The sequence below is a fragment of the Plasmodium vivax genome, chromosome 14 (genome assembly GCF_000002415.2).
Source record: "Plasmodium vivax chromosome 14, whole genome shotgun sequence".
NCBI lineage: Eukaryota > Apicomplexa > Aconoidasida > Haemosporida > Plasmodiidae > Plasmodium > Plasmodium vivax.
The window spans coordinates 123,894-142,820 of NC_009919.1; the positions used below are offsets into that span (position 1 = coordinate 123,894).

General features: G+C 33.4%; 5 protein-coding genes across 5 annotated transcripts, besides 10 other annotated features; all 5 read right to left on the bottom strand.

Annotated features, from left to right (window-relative positions):
* Positions 1–729: 729 nt before the first annotated feature.
* Positions 730–1,968, bottom strand: PVX_121940 (hypothetical protein; the record flags this gene model as incomplete). The annotated part of the gene is made up of 1 exon (XM_001616901.1): positions 730–1,968. One exon carries the CDS (start codon positions 1,966–1,968, stop codon positions 730–732), a length of 1,239 nt encoding a protein of 412 aa, XP_001616951.1.
* Positions 1,233–1,275: a microsatellite.
* Positions 1,470–1,512: a microsatellite.
* Positions 1,969–3,876: 1,908 nt separating the features above from the next.
* Positions 3,877–3,899: a microsatellite.
* A 1,286-nt stretch (positions 3,900–5,185) lies between these two features.
* Positions 5,186–6,636, bottom strand: PVX_121945 (gap, putative; the record flags this gene model as incomplete). Its single annotated transcript, XM_001616902.1, has 1 exon — positions 5,186–6,636. Exon 1 carries the CDS (start codon positions 5,918–5,920, stop codon positions 5,186–5,188), a length of 735 nt encoding a protein of 244 aa, XP_001616952.1. The 5' UTR covers positions 5,921–6,636.
* A 1,525-nt stretch (positions 6,637–8,161) lies between these two features.
* Positions 8,162–8,184: a microsatellite.
* A 1,032-nt stretch (positions 8,185–9,216) lies between these two features.
* Positions 9,217–9,248: a microsatellite.
* A 65-nt stretch (positions 9,249–9,313) lies between these two features.
* Positions 9,314–9,955, bottom strand: PVX_121950 (early transcribed membrane protein (ETRAMP); the record flags this gene model as incomplete). The annotated part of the gene is made up of 1 exon (XM_001616903.1): positions 9,314–9,955. The coding sequence occupies one exon, from the start codon at positions 9,953–9,955 to the stop codon at positions 9,314–9,316; it is 642 nt and encodes a 213-aa protein (XP_001616953.1).
* Positions 9,635–9,662: a microsatellite.
* Positions 9,865–9,886: a microsatellite.
* Positions 9,956–10,579: 624 nt separating the features above from the next.
* Positions 10,580–10,607: a microsatellite.
* Positions 10,608–13,321: 2,714 nt separating this feature from the next.
* On the bottom strand, positions 13,322–14,465 carry PVX_121955 (hypothetical protein; the record flags this gene model as incomplete). The annotated part of the gene is made up of 2 exons (XM_001616904.1): positions 13,898–14,465; positions 13,322–13,617 (listed from the first exon to the last, which is right to left on the bottom strand). Exons 1-2 carry the CDS (start codon positions 14,007–14,009, stop codon positions 13,322–13,324), a joined length of 408 nt encoding a protein of 135 aa, XP_001616954.1. The 5' UTR covers positions 14,010–14,465.
* A 1,511-nt stretch (positions 14,466–15,976) lies between these two features.
* Positions 15,977–16,000: a microsatellite.
* A 173-nt stretch (positions 16,001–16,173) lies between these two features.
* PVX_121960 (hypothetical protein, conserved) lies at positions 16,174–18,437 on the bottom strand. Its single transcript, XM_001616905.1, has 9 exons — positions 18,147–18,437; positions 18,012–18,016; positions 17,748–17,841; positions 17,537–17,565; positions 17,373–17,432; positions 17,072–17,134; positions 16,884–16,960; positions 16,702–16,747; positions 16,174–16,452 (listed from the first exon to the last, which is right to left on the bottom strand). The coding sequence occupies exons 1-9, from the start codon at positions 18,220–18,222 to the stop codon at positions 16,417–16,419; spliced, it is 486 nt and encodes a 161-aa protein (XP_001616955.1). The 5' UTR covers positions 18,223–18,437; the 3' UTR covers positions 16,174–16,416.
* Positions 16,195–16,240: a microsatellite.
* Positions 18,438–18,927: the final 490 nt, after the last annotated feature.

Genomic DNA, 18,927 nt, shown 5'->3' on the forward strand with positions numbered 1-18,927 from the left:
ATAAAACGGTCTCCGGCAAATGTAGAACTTCATCTGGGAAAAAGAAAAATATATTACCCGCGTAATAGCAAATGTATATTTTCCTTACTACCTATTTTTTTATTTCCTTTTTTTTTTTTTTTATATAAAAGACAGAGAGAACCTTTCACCCCATTTGTGCGAATCCCCTTTTTCACCATTACACTAATTCCAAATGGGTATACCCGTGCGTGCCTATAAATAGGTGTGCACTTCTTTCCTTTCCATTATAGCTACAATTTAATTGAATGTGCTAGTTTTAAAAAATCGTACGGTTTCATAATTTAACATTCAGGGAACAATAAGCAAATAAAGCGGCTAAAATTTTTGCGCGCAAAAAAAAAAAAAGAAAAAGCTCTCTTAAGGACTGTACTTTACATATACGTCCACAATTCCTTTTAATGAATTTCCCAATATATACGTAAATATGCAACATGCATATACACATAAATGGGATAATTTTGAACTTTCCCGTTTTCCGTTCTGTTCACAATTTAAGTGACTCTCTCTAATGCAGGCTAACAAAATGATGTTAAAAAGGAAACCATCACAAGGAAAAACAGAACGAAGGAAAGCTCTAGCGAAACGAAGATAATCTCAAATTATCATCGCTTCCTTAATCAATTAAAGGAATTATATACATTTAAAAATTTCTCAGAAATTTAGCTATAATTACACTTGGTGCATAATTTGAAATGAAGGAAAATCAGCTTAAAAATCAAAATATATTCTATTAATTACATCACCCAGGAGCATATTAAACATAGCAATAGCAAGAGCATATTGTTCTCTACGTAATATAAATCTCTTAGGTACTGCTATCCGAACCCTAAACTTAACACCATCTGGATACATTGAAGTACGTACGAGGTTACATGATTTTATTACTGTATCTAGCTTATGGCAAAAATTACAAACAGCCCTTAATTCCCTAGTCAACTTTAACATAATTTGATCGTAATCTGTTTCTGTTATCCTTTTACCCTGAACGTACAAAATTAAATGTGCACTTATGCGATTTATAGAATTATATAATGGAATATTATTAACAAAGCTAATTCCACTGTAATTTGCATAACACCAAACTAATTTGTGTATCATAATTTGATCATATCTCAGTCTTTCTAACAACTCTTCACGATTATCACTATGTAATAAATAAAACAAAAGCGTACATACCACTTGTTGTTCTATAATATAAAGCCTTTTAACTTTCATTTCGATAGATAAATCAGATCTACTCATTTCATTAGCATCACTTGTAACAGTTCCCCTCACTTTGACATAATATTTGCTACCACCATAATCTTTAATACCCTTAATTCTTACGACCAGTCCATTATTATATTCTTCATTATGATATAACCTTATCAAGGAATCAGCAATACAGGTTTCTCCAAATCTCAAAAAAATACAGATTTGTGCAAAAGTTATTTTCTCATTTATTCTCTGTTCGGCTGATATTTCTTGAGATCCTCTCTGCACGACTGCTATTTCTTCAGATCCTCTCTGTACGACTGCTATTTCTTCAGATCCTCTCTGTTCGACTGCTATTTCTTGAGACCCTCTCTGCACGACTGCTATTTCTTGAGATCCTCTCTGCACGACTGCTATTTCTTGAGACCCTCTCTGTTCGACTGCTATTTCTTGAGACCCTCTCTGTTCGACTGCTATTTCTTGAGACCCTCTCTGTTCGGCTGCTATTTCTTGAGACCCTCTCGGTTCGGCTGCTATTTCTCGAGATCTTCTCATGTCAGTAATTGCCTTTTGATTTTTTGTCTTTACAATATTTCCCTTTTTAGTTTTTTTCCAGTCAGCATTGCCCTGTTGAGCATTGCTTCCTTTAGGACTGGCTACAAGTTCGCTCAAATTCTTAGCATCACCCTGAGATATAATCCTTAAATATTTAATAGTACACTCCTCAGTGTTTATATTATTTGTAGGATTCATTGTTCTTACAAGCAAAAAAGATCCTTAGGATATATATGCACTCCTTACGTATATGTGTGTACGTGTAAAATACTTTAATAACAATTAAAGTGCAAGGGAAAATTAGTAAATAAAGGGAATTTTTTTTATTTTTTTACAAAAGGTAATGTGCGAAAAAGTGATGTACGAAAAAGTAATGCTCCAAAAAGTAAAAATAAAAATATAGGCAAAAAGTGCTATCACAGTTCTGTGGAACTATGTAGGAGTAATGTACTCTACTCAATCCAGCATGGATTATGAAAATTAAACAAGATGCGTAAATTTAACTTTTCAGAAGTCGATATTCCTTATTCTTTTTAAAATGTTTTATTTGATAATAAGGAAGAAAATGAAACTATGGTAAAAATTCTCTGTATTTTGAAAGTATTTAAAGCACTTTTTCTCCTTCAGGTATTGTGTAAGGCTTAAAAAGGTTTGCGAAAAAAATAATAATAATAAAATAAAATAAATTAATTAATTAATTAATTTACATTAAAAACGTTCCTAATTTTTTTATTATTTTGTTATCTTTAAAATACAATTTTAATTATTTTATTTAAAAGTACGCTCTGTAAAAAAAAGTACACTCTACAAAAAAGTACACAGTCACAAACGTATGTTCCCCTCAATTTTGACACACTACCGCAAACTGCATGCAAAAATGTATTTTCGGGGCGCGGGTACTCTCCTTGCCTAAAAAAAATATTTGTGCACTTTTTTGCGTACAACCACGCAGCATAAAATAAGTACTCCAAAAATCCCTCTCAATTTAGAAAAAGAAAAAGAATAATTAAGATATTTTATAGGAACCATTAAAATGGAAACAAAAAGAAACACCTTTTTAAAAAAATATGCTCTTTTTGCGGTTTTACATTACTTGATGTGGCCCGGTATGTTACGCTAAATTGAATGGAAAATTCTACTTTTTCTCTCCTTTTCTTTTTTTTTTCTCGCTAATTATTTGCCAGTAGTGCACATAAAAATATTTTATATTTTCACTCTCCTTTCGTGAATACCAACGAGTACTATAAATAAAAATTCGACATTCACAAAATCTGATTCAGAAAGAAAAAATTGAAATGCCTTTACAGCAGGTGCATCTACAAGCCTTTCCCTTGCAGTGTGTACTCGTATAATGTATTTTTTTAATTATCGCGCCCACCTTTATTAATTTTCGCGCCCACCTTCTTAATTTTTCTCTTCTACATTTTTCATTTTTCTCTCCCACCTTCTTAATTTTTCTCTTCTACATTTTTCTGGCTTCACAAATGCGCATTTTCACATTTGCCGCTTTCCCCGTTCCTACATATTCATGTACGTCCTCCTAACATCTTGAATCGCTACAGTTAATTCGCGCTCCAAGGCATTTCCACGCCTCTATGCAGCCATTTTAACATTCCCCGTATGCCATTTTTGAGCATACTAAAAGAAAAAAAAAAATCAAAAAACTTATAAGCAGTGTCCTTTTCAAACGTTTAACCAAGTGTTAAAGAGGAATACGCACATGATGTTAATTACACCTAGTTGTGCCATTTCGCTAATTATACATTTTTTATATCTATGCACATAAAAACTTTGTAAAAATTTCTTCCAAAAATGTTTACCCCTTCATCATATGCGAAGTTTGTATATCATAAAATGGTAATAATTCAGGTAACACACTTTGGTAATAAGCTAGTAAATACGTAGGGGTCATTTAAATTGAATTATTAGTGGAACTTCATTACCAATCTACTAAACGTATGTCCTTTTTTTTCTTTTTTTTTTTTGATCTTCAAACAAACTTTTATTGCAATGGAGAGGGTAACTCCTTCCAGTATTTCTTATTAAAAAAAAAATAATTTTCCCAATGCACGAATAAGCTGCAGCACTGATATGAGTTGGCGTTCTACAATTTTTATTACCCTTACGCGGTTATATAAGGTACCCTAAAGAGAATAAACCTATCTCAGTTAGGAACCACAAATCGGACACTGACAGGATCGATTATCTACCCTAGCATGTGCTCAAAAAAGTTCTTCTTAAAGTTAACACTAGGAAAAGAGAATTTTTTTCTTTTTTGCTACATTGAAAATGGTGCAAATTATACGGAGGCATTGGATTACTTTACCTTTTTAGTGCGCTTAATACACACTCGCCTGTGTGCACTCCCAGTCTGATACACCTCAGGTGGGCATACTTACCCCCGCGCGTCCATAACCGTAACGTGGTGCTTATACCTAACCGGACATGCACGTATAAACCTCCCAGCAAACTCAGCTGTAACGAGACACATCTACCCGGTTAGGCGGTTACCCCGTTACAGGTTAAAAGAAAAATTGAATGACTTCATCACATATGCTATAAAATTCGCCAATTATTTTTACACATACTATATTGTCATAGTTCATCCCTTTTAGGCTTTTTTCTTACATAAAGACTAGGCCTTTTACGCAAAACAAAATATATTGTATATAATTATTTTTCAAAATGGGCACTTAATTCCCCAAAAAAAAAAAAAAATTAAACTAAAATATACAGTACTTAAAAAATAGCAAGAGAAAAATTATAAATGACAAACAACCAATAGCCTTCATAAGTTTAGAGAGAAAAAAAAAGGAAAAAAAAAAAAAACAGATCAAACCAAAGCAAATTATACTTAAAACTTAGCACTAAATTATATAAACATATAAAACTTATAAAAAAGAATTTCTAAAGAGAATAAAAGTAAAACCAAATATGTACATTCTGTTTTAATTTTATTCATCGGTGTAAAATATCATAACAAGCTTAGCTTAATTATTTAATTACCTTAATTCTTTTTTATAAGAGAGACACCCTTTAATGGCGTATATACCACAGCACTATGCAAACGCATGCGCGTGTAAATGTACGAGCGCCTGCACACATTGCTGCATGCACTATGGGGGGGCCTTTGGCTACAAGCATATATGCCCATACATGCGTACGTGCAGATATACATATACAAACATATATACATATATACACATACATATATATGCTACACTATCCCGCGGAACAAACGTGCACAGGGAACAAGCGTACACACATACGCACACATTGCACATGCATACATCTATTTGCTGCCATGCTTGCGCGCCTAGTTCGTTCAGAGCACATGCACAAAGACAAACGGATCGTCAACCTTCCATTTCAAAGCAGTTAACAGTCCTCAGATATACTCTAAATAAATATTTCTCTACATAATATTTTCGTCCTTAGATATGTCCGTAACGCGTCCAATAATTCTGGCTGCCACAGAATCAATAATAGCATCATCGTAAGTGTACGGCATGGTTTCCAACTTCTTCTTAATTTTAAGTTTTATCTTTTCTGCATTCAAGATGTCATGTATGCTTTCTGTTCTATGTGGAGCACTAATTTTTTTCATCGTTTCTTTGGATAAATTATTTTCATATTCGTACAGCTTCATCATACGTTTGACTACCTCGGAGGTGGTTCCCTGCGCTGCAATTTCGTCGTGACGCTCCTTCGTTCTCTGCACTTCATTCGTTACCGTTCTATTTGAAAGAGTAACACCCTCTGTGTACATTTGTTTTCTAATAATTTTCTCAATCATTGCAGTATCGTTAGAAGCTCCACTTCCATCCGATTTGTAAACTTCTTCTGTAAACCACATTAATGTATCTAAAAATCCTCTAAATAAACAATCCATAAGTTTATCCATCTGGTAATAAACAGATCTTCTTCTAAAACCAATTAATTCATTCCTCGCACTTATCACTCCCTGTACTCCTGCCTGCCCAAGAATCCTTCCGAATACTTCTTCCTTCTGACAGGATGGTTGCTCACAATAGGTCTTCACTACATTCGTATCAAATTTAGAAACAAAAGTAGAACCACACAAAAACATCACGGATAAACTAGCAAAGAGGGATAACCTCCTGTAATTGCATTTCGCTGAATTGCTCATCTTTACAGTAAAATTGTTCAAAATGGAGGTTACAACGGGGTCGTAATTTTGTTAATCAAAAAGGAAGTTACAACAGGGTAGTAACTTTGTTAATCAGAAGAGAAGTTACAACAGGGTAGTAATTTGCTAATCAAAAAAGAAGTTACAACAGGGTAGTAATTTGTTAATCAAAAAAGAAGTTACAGCACGATCATAATTTTGTTTATCAAAAAAGGAATCTTCCAAACGAATCTCAAAAAGGGGGCACTTTTTACTTTTATCTAAATGTAGAACTTAATACAATTTTGTACATGCAAGTGGGGCCATAACTACGTATTCAATTACGTACCCTCCAGCGTTATTTATTTACGTACAGTGATATATATAAAAATGCCGCAGCCTATGTTCTAAAAAATAGGGAGCCAAAATATGTTGCAAAGATGAAAACAATTATGGTACTAACTACATGTACAAATACATCGCACGTATACGTATACGTATACATATATACATACTTTAACCGGTTGCAGCTGTTTAACTTCAAAAAATTAACAATACCCGCTTCTAATAACTAGCGACGAACAAATTTTGTAATTTTTTCATATGTGACAAAGGAAGCGGTTTTTGTTTAAAAAAAATATAATAATAAATAACGCATAAACAAATAGTACGTAAATTATTACGTAAATAATTGCTTTCTAACTTTTCTTCCCAGATCACCAATTTTTTTTATAGTCAATTTTCAGTGTTTTTTTTTTTAAATTGCAAATGTTCCTACAAATAATTTATACGTGCACGTATATAATATAAATTGTATTTGTATAAATAAATATGTTGCAAATTTGTACATATAAATAAAATCTTTTGTACATGTACATTTTTGCATTGCATATAAAATGCGCGTATATTTTTGTAAATAACGGTGCCAACAATTTTCCCCGTCGATTTCGTTTTTCTCTGTCATTGTTAACAGTAATAAATACGCAAATGCAGAAATGTACCCATCATTTGGTTGTATATGCATATTGCATATTTTTATATACATATATGCATATTTTTATATACATATATACAAATTTTTATATACATATTTTTATTTACATGTATATATTTACATACATAATATCCGCTCAGTGTTGCATTAATGGATACGCATTCGCCAAAAAACGGCACCCACCTTTTCGTTTCCCATGATGCACCACAGTTTCACCGGCAATTCGGCTATTTTGTACAATATATTTTTTATGCAGCAAGCGATTGGTCAATATAATGCCATGTACATAAGCGATCGTACATTTATAATTATACATAATTCATGTAAAACAATTTTAATATCGCAAATTCGATACGTTCTGAATTATAAACAACAAATTTTTCCGAATTTATAGCGAACAGGTGAATAATACATGACGTACAAAAATTTGCACGTACAGATTTATCTTTGCTAAACGTGACAGCAACAGTAAATCATTCCAAAACGTGATGGCGGTTTCACCAAACATGTTCTATCTAATCAGGCAAATTTTCATTTACAATTAAAAAGCACACGCAGCGTTAAATAATATTGTACTTGCGCTTATTTATTCATCATTATGTACATTGTGTAAGCGTTTGACAAACGTTATTGTCCAAATCGAAACAGTTCACTGCACGCACAATTGTAAAAACAGATTGTGGCAGAGCGTTGTGTTGGTGAAAAACGCGCAAAATGGTATAACAAATGTTTGCATTTTTTGCAGCGTTTTTTTTATGATTTTATTTTTCCAGAACAAACACGGAAAAAGCGTTGCAGACGAAATTTTACTTTCGGTGAAAATTTTTAGTTGCATAAAAAACATATATACGTAGGAAATGCGACAATTCGCCAAATCCCGTGAATTTAAAAAATGAATAAATCGCGTTCCCCCAACATATGCAAATGCACGTATATACATGTATGTCTGCACGTGTGTGTATATATGCGTGCGCCTTCAAACATTAAGGACCATTCTGGTTGACAAACAAATTTCCTCCTGCGTGACAAAAGAAAATGTGACAATTATGCGTGAAAATTTTTAAATCTCCAAGTTGACAATTTCAGCAACTACGCAGTGGTAATATGATATGCCCTAACGAGTGAGGAAATAGTACAAAATGGTTCCCCATTAAATAAACATTAACATTTGAACACATTTATGTAGCAATTTATCTGCCGAAAAACAAATGCAATATCGCCCCTGCCTCAATTCCTTTCCACCTTATTCGAACTTCCCCTTACGACGTACGCTTCTATTTTTGCAGAACATTTTCCTCAACATAACTATCTATAAATCAACAGTATACACAAAAACAAATTTTATTCAAATGAGAAGTATTTTCTCAAAGTTTTTATTTTTTTTCACGTGCAAAAAAGGGAAAAAAAAATGATGTTTTTCATTTGACAGAAAAAAATCCTTTCACCCTATATACGCATATATACCATATGCAAAAGGGTAAAATTAATTTGCGAACAAGTGTAACATGCATACAGTTACATGTATGTATTTGCACACAGTTCAAATTATCATAAAATGAAAGGCAAATATTGCGTTCCTTATTTCATTAAACTTTTAAAAATATGCACAAAAAAAATTAATTGAACACAATTGTATACAACGCGTATGCAAATTCCTGCACGCGGAAAATGTAGAACATGAAAAAAGAAATAACATTTTAAAAGGCATTTACTTTTTTCATTTGCGCGGTATACGTGTGTCATCCTCTGCAAAAGATCCTTCCCACAAGGCCTGATTTGTGATCCTCGCCTGTTTTGGCACTATTTGCCACTCTGGAGCACATGGCATAATGGCGTCATCCTTCAACATGGCGCGCTCCTCGGCTTACAAACGCAAACATGTGCATATATATATATATATATATATATATATATATATATATATTTATTTATACGTGTGAACGGGATAAACAGCGCATGCTGAACACGACTGAATAACTTTAATTCATATGCCCAGGCTCGTCTTCGTCCCCCTCTTCCTTCACGCAGAAACGTCAACCAGGCGGACATCCCCTGATTTCACTGTGCGCATAACACTTCTCTGCGCATAAGAGGAGTAAGATGCCCACCACAAATTGTGATTTTCTGCTTCTCAATAATTTATCGCATTCGTCTTTGCTTCAGCTGTACGCCGTTTTGCCTGGCCCCATTATTCAAAAATTTCGCGTACCTCATATGCAACGCACACGCTGCAGATAAAAATGGGTACACTAAAACACAAAAAAAAAAGAAAGCGCGAAGGAGCGGTTGTCACTTCGTGTCACGGGTATAACCTCTTCCCCTTTTCGCTTTATAAAAAAGGCTGCCTCTACAGCCCTCACACATTCGGACGTATACATACACACACACATACGTGCATACATTTATCTGCTTAACCGTGGCTACTCTTTCGAAATTTTCTGCAGAAAGTCCTCCATGTTCAAAACTGCCATGTCTTCTTGCATCCTGGACAGATGGACATTTCTTCTTTCCTCCAAGGATTGCACAACCTTTCTTATATAGTCCCGGTCATTTAGATAATACTCCTGTTGTGGCTGTGATAAATTGCTGAAATGGTGCCGCATGGCTATCCTTGCATTGTCCAAGAAGATATTAAATTTTTTTATAGGAACATCATTTTCGTTTGTGTTTTCGACTAGTGGTCCTTTTATATTTACTTTATTTATTCCTGGTGGCTCCACATATTCTCTGCTGGTACTGGGCACTTGTCCATCTCTTGGATTTTCAAACTGAAATCGTTTATCTCTGAACAGGGCATATTTCTTAAAATAATATTCTTCTTCTTTTTCATTTATATAAAACCCAATTCCCAGTGCTATGGCAACAAAGACAAATATGCCCGAGGATATTAAAGAGTAATAAATTTTTTTTTTCCTATTTTTTTCTGCCAAAGTATCATCGATATTTTTTAATGGCGCTAAATCCTTTTCAATTGACGACAGGATCCGACTAGCGCACACAATTAATAACTTTTCGGTCGCACATAACAAAAAAAAAAAGGCAAATATTTTTGAAATGTTCATTTTAGTTGTCAATTTAATTGCAATTTTTTATTTATATACCAAAAAAAAAAGGAAAAATTTTCAAATTCACATAAAAAATAAAAAATCCTTATGCATATATGTAGTATATATGCGCGTCTACCTGGATATATACTCAATTTATAGCAAATGCGGCAAATTTCCAAAGGTACACAAAAAAAATATATGGCACAAATGTATATATAAATATATGTACGTTGGGGCGAAAAAAAGGGGATATTATTTCTCTCCCTCTTTTGTTTCAAATATCAACTTGTGCATATTTTTTTCTTTCATGTGCTCGTTAATATATGCCCATCACATTCACTGTAAAAGCCCGAAGCATAATGTACAAGAATAAATCTGCCACTTAATTAATTTGCATCAATGCGCAATTATGCTTGCTTATATCTCACAATAAATTGATTATGCATCCAATGATTTGGAGGAAGTGAAAAAGCCACATAACCACATTGTAATAACTCATATTTGCATGCACCAAGTGTTTAGCCCTCGCGATTCACGACACATGTATAATTCGCACAACACACTTAACGCATGTAATGTACGTAAACAAAATATGACAATATTGGACGCTTTAACATGCCATTTTTGTATCCAAATTATGTTTTTTTTCTGCATGCATTTAGTGGTCTGTCAAAGGGGGGGGGGCAAAAAAATGAATACCACTGGACAAACGAGGAAATGCCCTTTTAAGCCTCACCACTGCAGACTTGCATAACGGCTTGCTCATTGCCCCCTTTCCTTCATTTTGTTACAACTACTGCATGAAACACTAAAGCGCATGCACAACATACTAAAATGACGAAATTTTCACTTTAAGCCACTCCACACGGAGCAGCTTGGTTACACATGCATATCTGTTTGTACGCCTTGGTTAAGGGACAAAAAACAGAATGTTGCAGAAGAACACACACCCATTTGTTGAAGTAAAATCCTTAAAAATGCGTCTTATATTTAAAAAAAAAACGATATTGACGATTGCAAATTTTAAGCATAACCAAATGGGTTAACAAAAAATGCAAACAAGGGTTTATAAAAAGAGGACACGTTTATAGGACACATTGCTGCAAAAGATGAATTCTATGTGCATTCATTTAACCTTTCATTATTTGTATTACGACTCGGATTGTTCTTTCTTATGACTCCCTTTTACGCAAATGAAAATTGTCCATGCACATAGGGAAGTGTAAATAAGCATGTCGCAAAGATAATTTCCAATTTTGTATAACTTAATCATGTCCTAATTTTTAACGCAATACAGAGTATTCATCATTTGGTAAAGTTAAGATTGCCTAACATATGCTCTCCAATGAAAATTATACAAAAAAAATTTGCTAACAATTTTTTTTTTTTTTTATTCTTATAATGCGCTACACAAAGCGGTTATGGCGAATAAAGGAAAACATATAACTGCACATCACATTACACACAGCAAAGTGTTTAGCAAATGAATGGGGGCGCTCCTATACTTTTCCGTGACTCACACATGTGTAAATGCATATGTATGCACATCTACCCATGATGGAATAAAACATATCTTCTTAATTCATTGATGTTACATGGGCATAATAACATGCGGTCCAATCCCTATCCTTGTGACTTTTAAAATGAGCGTTAAATAAAACACAGTAAAAAGTGAACATGTTTAAACATGTTCGCCATAATATCGTATCTATGGAAAACGTTTATGCGTCGCTTACATGTGTGATGATGCATCGGAATTAATTAATTCTTTACGCATAAATATATTCACCTATTCGCGAAATGCGTTCATGTCAAGCAGGTTTTGGTGCCTTCCCCACATTTATTTGTTCATATATAGGCTACATTGGAGCATTCAATACAGCCAAGCGCTCTCTCAATTTTAAGCTCTTTATTGGTGTTGTTTACGCCTTTTTCTCACACCTTTTTTGCCGCCACTTTTTACACTTTTCCTTTTCGTAATTGCTATTTTTCCGTAAAAAACGTAAAATTATAAAATATACTGTTTCCTCAGTTTGAATCCAATTCAAATGCAAAACAAGCCAAAAAAAAAAAAATATACGTATATAATATACACATTGCGAGGGGGAATTAAAGGTCCTTTGCAACATATTACAAATATAGGCCTGTATCTCTCTATGCGAAATGCCTTATATGTGAGAAAGAAAAAATAAAAACACCCTTAAATTATTCTGTCGCAACACATTCTTTTAAAAAAATTATAAAACAGTTTTTTTTTTCAAAGTATCAGAAGTGAAGCCTTGAATGCATACGTACCGTTCCATTCGCCATGTTAATTAAACTGCGCGCTTGCAGATTATAAAAATATATATAACACATACATGTGTGTTTATGAATTTTCCATCTGAATATTTCCCCCAGCAGTTGCTATTCGGTCAAACAACAGCCGTTTTGTTTACATGACAACTTGGGAATACTTTGCAAATGCTTAAATTGTAACGCATATGTTAAGCGGGTGGTAAAAGCTTCAAAGTGGGATCGTTCCTACACACATTGTTGCCAAAGGAGCCCCGCCCCTGAATGTTTCTCGCCATGTACCTTTTTACATATTTATATGTTTACATTTTTTACATACCGTTAGAAGAAAAAATATAGTATACTTTCCCCCGGCGTATTATATAAAACCTTTTGCGAAAAAATTCCCAAAGGACTTTTCGCCGCGCACAGTTTTTGCACTATTACGCACCGCATGTGCATAAATATGCACTTTATGTGAAGTACATTTTTTGCGCCTGTTATCTATAACGGCATAAACACGTAAATACGTTACTTTAAAAATGATTTTGTTAGTTGATGCTAATAAAATTATGTATATTTATAAACAATTTTGCGTTAAATATACATATAGGACGAGGTAAAATGTAAATATATTTAAAATGTGTCCAAATAATTTCAAAGTTCAAGTGAACTTGAAATGATGCACACATGTAATATTCAAATATGTCTACATATTACACACAAAAAAATATGAAAATTTCGAGACAAAAATAGTAGTAAGAACGTGTAAATATACACACTATATGTATAATTTAACACCTAAAAACGTACAAAAAAAAAAAAAAAAAGGGAGGTGCAAGAGGCGGTGAAAAATGGGACAATAATGAGACAAAAATGGGCCAAAGATGGGGCAAAAATGGACCCAAAATGGGACAGAAATGGGCCTAAAATTTGACAATGATGAGACAAAAATGGGCCCAAAATTGGACAATGATGAGACAAACGGGGCAGTGATGGGACAAATGGGACAAAATGGCATAAAAACCGAACGGGTAAAAAAAATTAAATTACTTAATTAGTTAATTAAATACATTTGATCCATCCTATAAATTGACATAGTAGCATTTAAGGCGGAGGCAAATTTTTACTCTTCGCCTTACTCCTACGCCTGGCTTGCTTTTTCATATGCAGATTCATCATTCGAAAGGTTAAAACAGTAAGATGGTGTAAAATACGCAAGCCAAGGTGCAGGCCCAAATGGTAGCAATTATCTCGAAGTCTAGTTTTGGATTTTTTTATTCTTTTAAATTTGTTCCTTGTAATTTTAATCATGCGCAAAAGGGATTCGTCCAAATTGTTATTGTCTACATATTCATGTGGTAGAATTATCTTGTACCCACCATTTCGCAAAAACAGGTCATCTACAAGGGGAAAAAGGGGGACAAAGAAAAAAATAAGAAAACAGTGGAAAAAAAAAAGAGATAAACGAGGATGTAGTTTCTCCTTTCCGCGCTTTTGCATCGAAAAGCACTGCTTAAACGGAAAGATGGCAGGAATGGTTGAACTGCTAAAAATGGCAAACAAACGATACGCCCATATGCTCAAAGACGAAGCATTACACTATGCCAACTTTTTCCCTCATTTTTAACCGAACAAGGAGTGGCACTACATTTTACATATCTGTAAATTAAATTCACTTACCGTAATTTGGCAACACAATTATCTCCTTCTTCTTTCCTCGCAAGGCATTTAATTCTTGGGCGTAAAGAAAGAGCAAAACTATTGCACAAATTAACACTTTCAGATAATTCATGGTATTAGAAATAATTGTTAACAAAAATTTAGAGAACTGTTCTAATACGCTTCATAATGCTCGACTTTTACCAAAAAAAGTTACATACATATACATACATGTATATACATATATATATACATATACATATATACATATATATACTGCGCGCAATGGCTAACTTTTCGAAGTGGTTACTACCATTGGCAACTTCTAAAAACTGTGCGTGCTAATTCGTAATAAGAAACAAAAAGGGAAGAAAAAAAAAAAAAAAATAACAAATGGTAATCAAGCAAAGGAAGGGTAGTTCAAAAAAACGCTAAAGCCTTGGTTATAAAGGTTGCAAAGTTGATCAAATCTGATCATTAGCCATTTGGATTTTTATACAAATAGCAAAAATAATATTATATAAAATAAAAGCAACAAAATTGTACATATATTTTGCTGCCATTCATATTCATATATTATTATTACTATACTTACATGTAACGTTTTTTAAATTGCAAAAATTTATGGCATTATTTCATGCGTCGCATATAGAACAGTATATAGGTATTAACACAATATAGCAATAATGTGCTTTTTTTTTGTTCATTTCGTTTTTTTCTAGAGCAACCTTTGCGCGCAATAAACAAAAAACTATATCTTTTCGAACAAACGCGTGCTGTATGTATATATATATATATATTATATGTACATATATATGTATATATATTTACTTATTTATATAACAAGTAAAAATTGGCTACATGGTTCTCTTGTTAGATATACAATTTTTCTATTACATAAACATATCTAAATAATTAGTATATACATCATCAATCAAATGTACAACACTATGCTAAAAATATATATATTACATTATATGTACAATTTTTTTAACGTTTTGAGTAAAAAAAAATTAAGAAAAATTTCATTGTCAATGGTGGTAATGTAATATAGAAAGCAAGAAGGGCTAACAATTGTGTTTTTCTCAAAATAAAATGGTATAAGGCCTTATCTTATACCGTTAGCAAAATAATATAAATTTATGCCTCTGAAGAAAAAAAAAAAAAAAAAAAAAAAAGAACATCACTTTAATTATATAGCTCGAAAGATTAAAACTTTTGGGAACACAGCGCCATTTAAATATAAAAGCATTTTTAAGATGAATCCTAAAAAATGGGGGTGTTTTTTTTTTTACAGTTGAAGCAAATATGTACCTGCAGTTCTGTTGTTTTATAAAAACTGTTATTTCGAATATACCATACCACATTTTATAACAAAATGGCTAAGTTAATTTTTTTTTCTTCCCCTGTAATTCTTTCGCCCTTTCTTTTACATCTTCTTTTCCTACATTGTGTTGCACTCTTCTTAAATTCACGATGAAATGCTGACGAATTTGAGAAAATGGAATAACCCCCCTCTCATGAGTTATGTTTTTAAGAAAAATTATATTTATGAGCTACTTGGAAGGACGGTATGTCATTTTTCCTATCCTATGATGTCCCAAATTATGGACCATCAATCGGTCTCTATAAAATGGTCAACGGAAAGGAGTGATTAAGAAAATCCTGCTGAAACGATTCTTATATTCCGTTGTTTTGACGCCACACTGCCCCCGCCCAGCTGTGCGTATGCACAAATGCACATAAGTGAAAGTTATATACTTATATATATAGGCGCGCTTTGGGCAAATTCGAGAAAAAAAAATAACTTCCTCTGTTCTGATAGCAGACGCAGATCAAAAGGAAGCGGCATTTTCCCGAATTCTTCTAAGTTCCTTTTTTTAACGCTGAGGGAAATTCCTGCACAGTTTTATCTCGTCTACTTTTCTTATAAACACTTGGTTGTGCTAAAGTTAACACAATTTGAATCTTATGGGGGTAAAACATTGTCAACATAGTGGTTTTTACATTTTTCTTCCAGCCCTTTTTTTTTCCATTTAATGCAGCCACAATTCGTTTTTTTCAACGTTGTGCAAAATTTACAAAGTAAAAACTATCCTCTACCAATGGGAGAGTAATTCCTTTCTTTTGTTCCATGAAAAGTTTTAAAAAAATGTGAATTACCATGAGCTCTGGTGGCGATTTTCCTCGCGTACACCGTGCGTATAATTGTCTATATATATATATGCACATCTAATTTTCTGTAACTTTGAATAACCTTTCCGCCCTGCCGGAATTTACGTGTACATATATCTACATGCTTACGTGTGTATACCTGCACAAACGCAACTACGCCACGTCATCCAAATAAATTTTAATTTTATAAAATTTAAGCAGGAATGAACAACAAAATAAAAGGATAAAACAAAAAAGCAAAAAAAAACAAAAAAATGTAACTTTAAAACCACGCTACGCGCTTTTCTTCCATCTTGTGTTCTCCCACTATCTTCTCCTTCTAAATGTGCAAAGTTCCAAATTTATTAAAAAAAAAGAATTACATTTTATTCTACCTTCGATCGAACAACAAAAAAGGAGCCCTAAGAAAAGTTTTAAATTGTTATTTTGATTTGTGTTACGTAGATTGGGAAAAAAAAAAAAAAAAAAACTCTTTTTCTGCTTAATTAGGCGTACAATATTCCTCATGTATATTTTTCATTTGCTATCTTTTTTTTCATCATTGAAAAGGTTCTTTTGAAAAACATCAGCAGGTCTTCTCCATATTTCCCCCACTTGGTGGTATGTTTATTTATTTATTTATTTATTTATTTATTTTCTTCCTCCCCTACTATTGTTATAATCATCAGGCTTAAAATTAGTCCTATGATGGAGCACCTAAATGGTGGGAAAAGGAACCCAAAAGGAAAAAAAAAAATAAAAAAACGATAAAATCAAAATTTCACGTGGATATCTCTACACAGGTGAGCCTAATATAGTATATGTGCACATAGCAGGCTCTTCCTTTTCTTACCAAATGGTAGTAACTAAGGTAAACACTGCCCAAAATAAGTAAGGAGCGCTCTTTTGACAGGCACTGGCTTTGTTAATCTTCGATGGGCACGGAAAAAAAAAAGGTTCAATTGAACAAATAAACCACAGTAAGAGTCCATATTTATACATGTACATAAGTATCGGCAGTTACCATCCGATTGCACACACCTGAATTGTCCCAAAGTATGTCCACAAAAAGCACACTAGCATTAAAAGAACTTCAGAGAGTAGCTAAAAAAAGAGGATGGAATGAGTTGTAAGGGAATTGAACAGGGGTCTCCACTGAATGAGAATCGGATGACAAAGATCCGGGGATCTCCATCGGGCACACATTTATAGAATGTGTGCCATGTTATTTATTCGTTAAAGCGCCTCCAGTTTATCACCCTCTTTCCGTTGAAAGGCTAATCGCACAAGCTTCACAAATTGTTACGCAGTACTATGCAATGCATAACACGTAAAAACCTACCCCTTTGTCTTCCTTTAACAAAACTTGAACTCTTTTTACAAAAGAAAATAAGAAAAAACTCTTCAGAAGGGAAGGAGCATGCCGTTTTTCGCAGATGAAAAAGGAGTATGGTATGCTCAAAAGTAGAATACATCAATTTTTTAAAAGTTAATCCAAAAAATTACCAATAATATTGCTCCTATGATCCATGTTCCTGTAGAACAGGCAAACATAAGGAAAAATATTGTGCATACAGATTCGTTCGCTCACTGTGTATTGAAATGTGTATCACCCCTTCGCCGCTAATTGTTTTCCTTTCTTCAGCCCCCACTGTGTTTCGTTCCCTTCCCTCTCCCACATAAAACACATTTAGCAGTGTTCACAAATTTCACTTACGCAAATATCCATCGCAGCTAACGTTTACATCCAGTGCCAAGCTCGCTAGTAGTAGGATGTCCACAAATGCAATTACCAGGCGCACCACCGTTCCCTAATTAATTATTTATTTGCAAGTTCTTTTTCATTTTTCCACATAACATACTATTTTTGCTATTAACGCATAGCATGGTGAAGGTTTGGCGAGCAAAAAAATGCGCAAATGCTTCAAGTGCGTGAAAAAAAACGACACTTTTGTAATTCGAAACAAAAATGATGAACTACCGCTTCTACAAAACAAGTAGACAAAAATGGGGTAAAATAATATAAGTTAACTAAGAAGGAACTAGTGCGCGTGTTTTTTTTGTTTTTTTTTTTTTTCTTTGCGACGTTATTAATATTTTTCCCCTTTTTGCTCACCTCCCAAAAAATTCTGATTTTCAATCCTCAGATCGTCCGCGGTTTCCGTGAGGGCAGTCCTGTGGGCATATTCCATTTTTAACCAAAAAAAAGGATGCAACAAATTGATGGTAGATAGCAGGGCGAAACGCAGCTGAGTAACAAAAATGCGACACAAATTTTGTGAAAAATTGCAAAAAATATGCGTAAAAATTGCGTATGTGTGGAAAACAAAAATTCATGTATCATGTATCACATTTTTGACGCATGATATGCAAACCCTATGGTTGAGTGAGAGACCCATATTTCCACACAAATGATTATTGCTTAACGCAACTGTTAAATTTGAAGTAAAATGTACCTTTAAAATGAAAGGAACCTTTAAAACCTTCTTTACGTTCCTCTGTTATCTTCCCAATTGGGGAATATTTTTTTTAAATAATCGAATTGGGAACATATGTATATACAAAGCTGCAGAAAGGGCTGGTTCAAATGCCGCTGCTCATTTGTTCTTCTTTTTGTTAAAATTAAGAGAATTTAGAAACCTTCCATTTGCAATTGGGAGACGCAATTAATTCGTCCTTCCGTTTTTTTTTTTTTTTTTGCGCGCAGAACAGACAAAACACATTTTTACAAAACATAGACGAACTCTTTGATCATTTACACTGGAAAGGGACAATTTAAAAATGAAAGGACAAAACATCAATTCGTTTTAGTGCTCCAGTTGTTAAAAATTACTTGATATAGGCGATAAAAATGACCTTCCCGTTTCCTTCAAAAATGCTCCAACACGTGTATACTT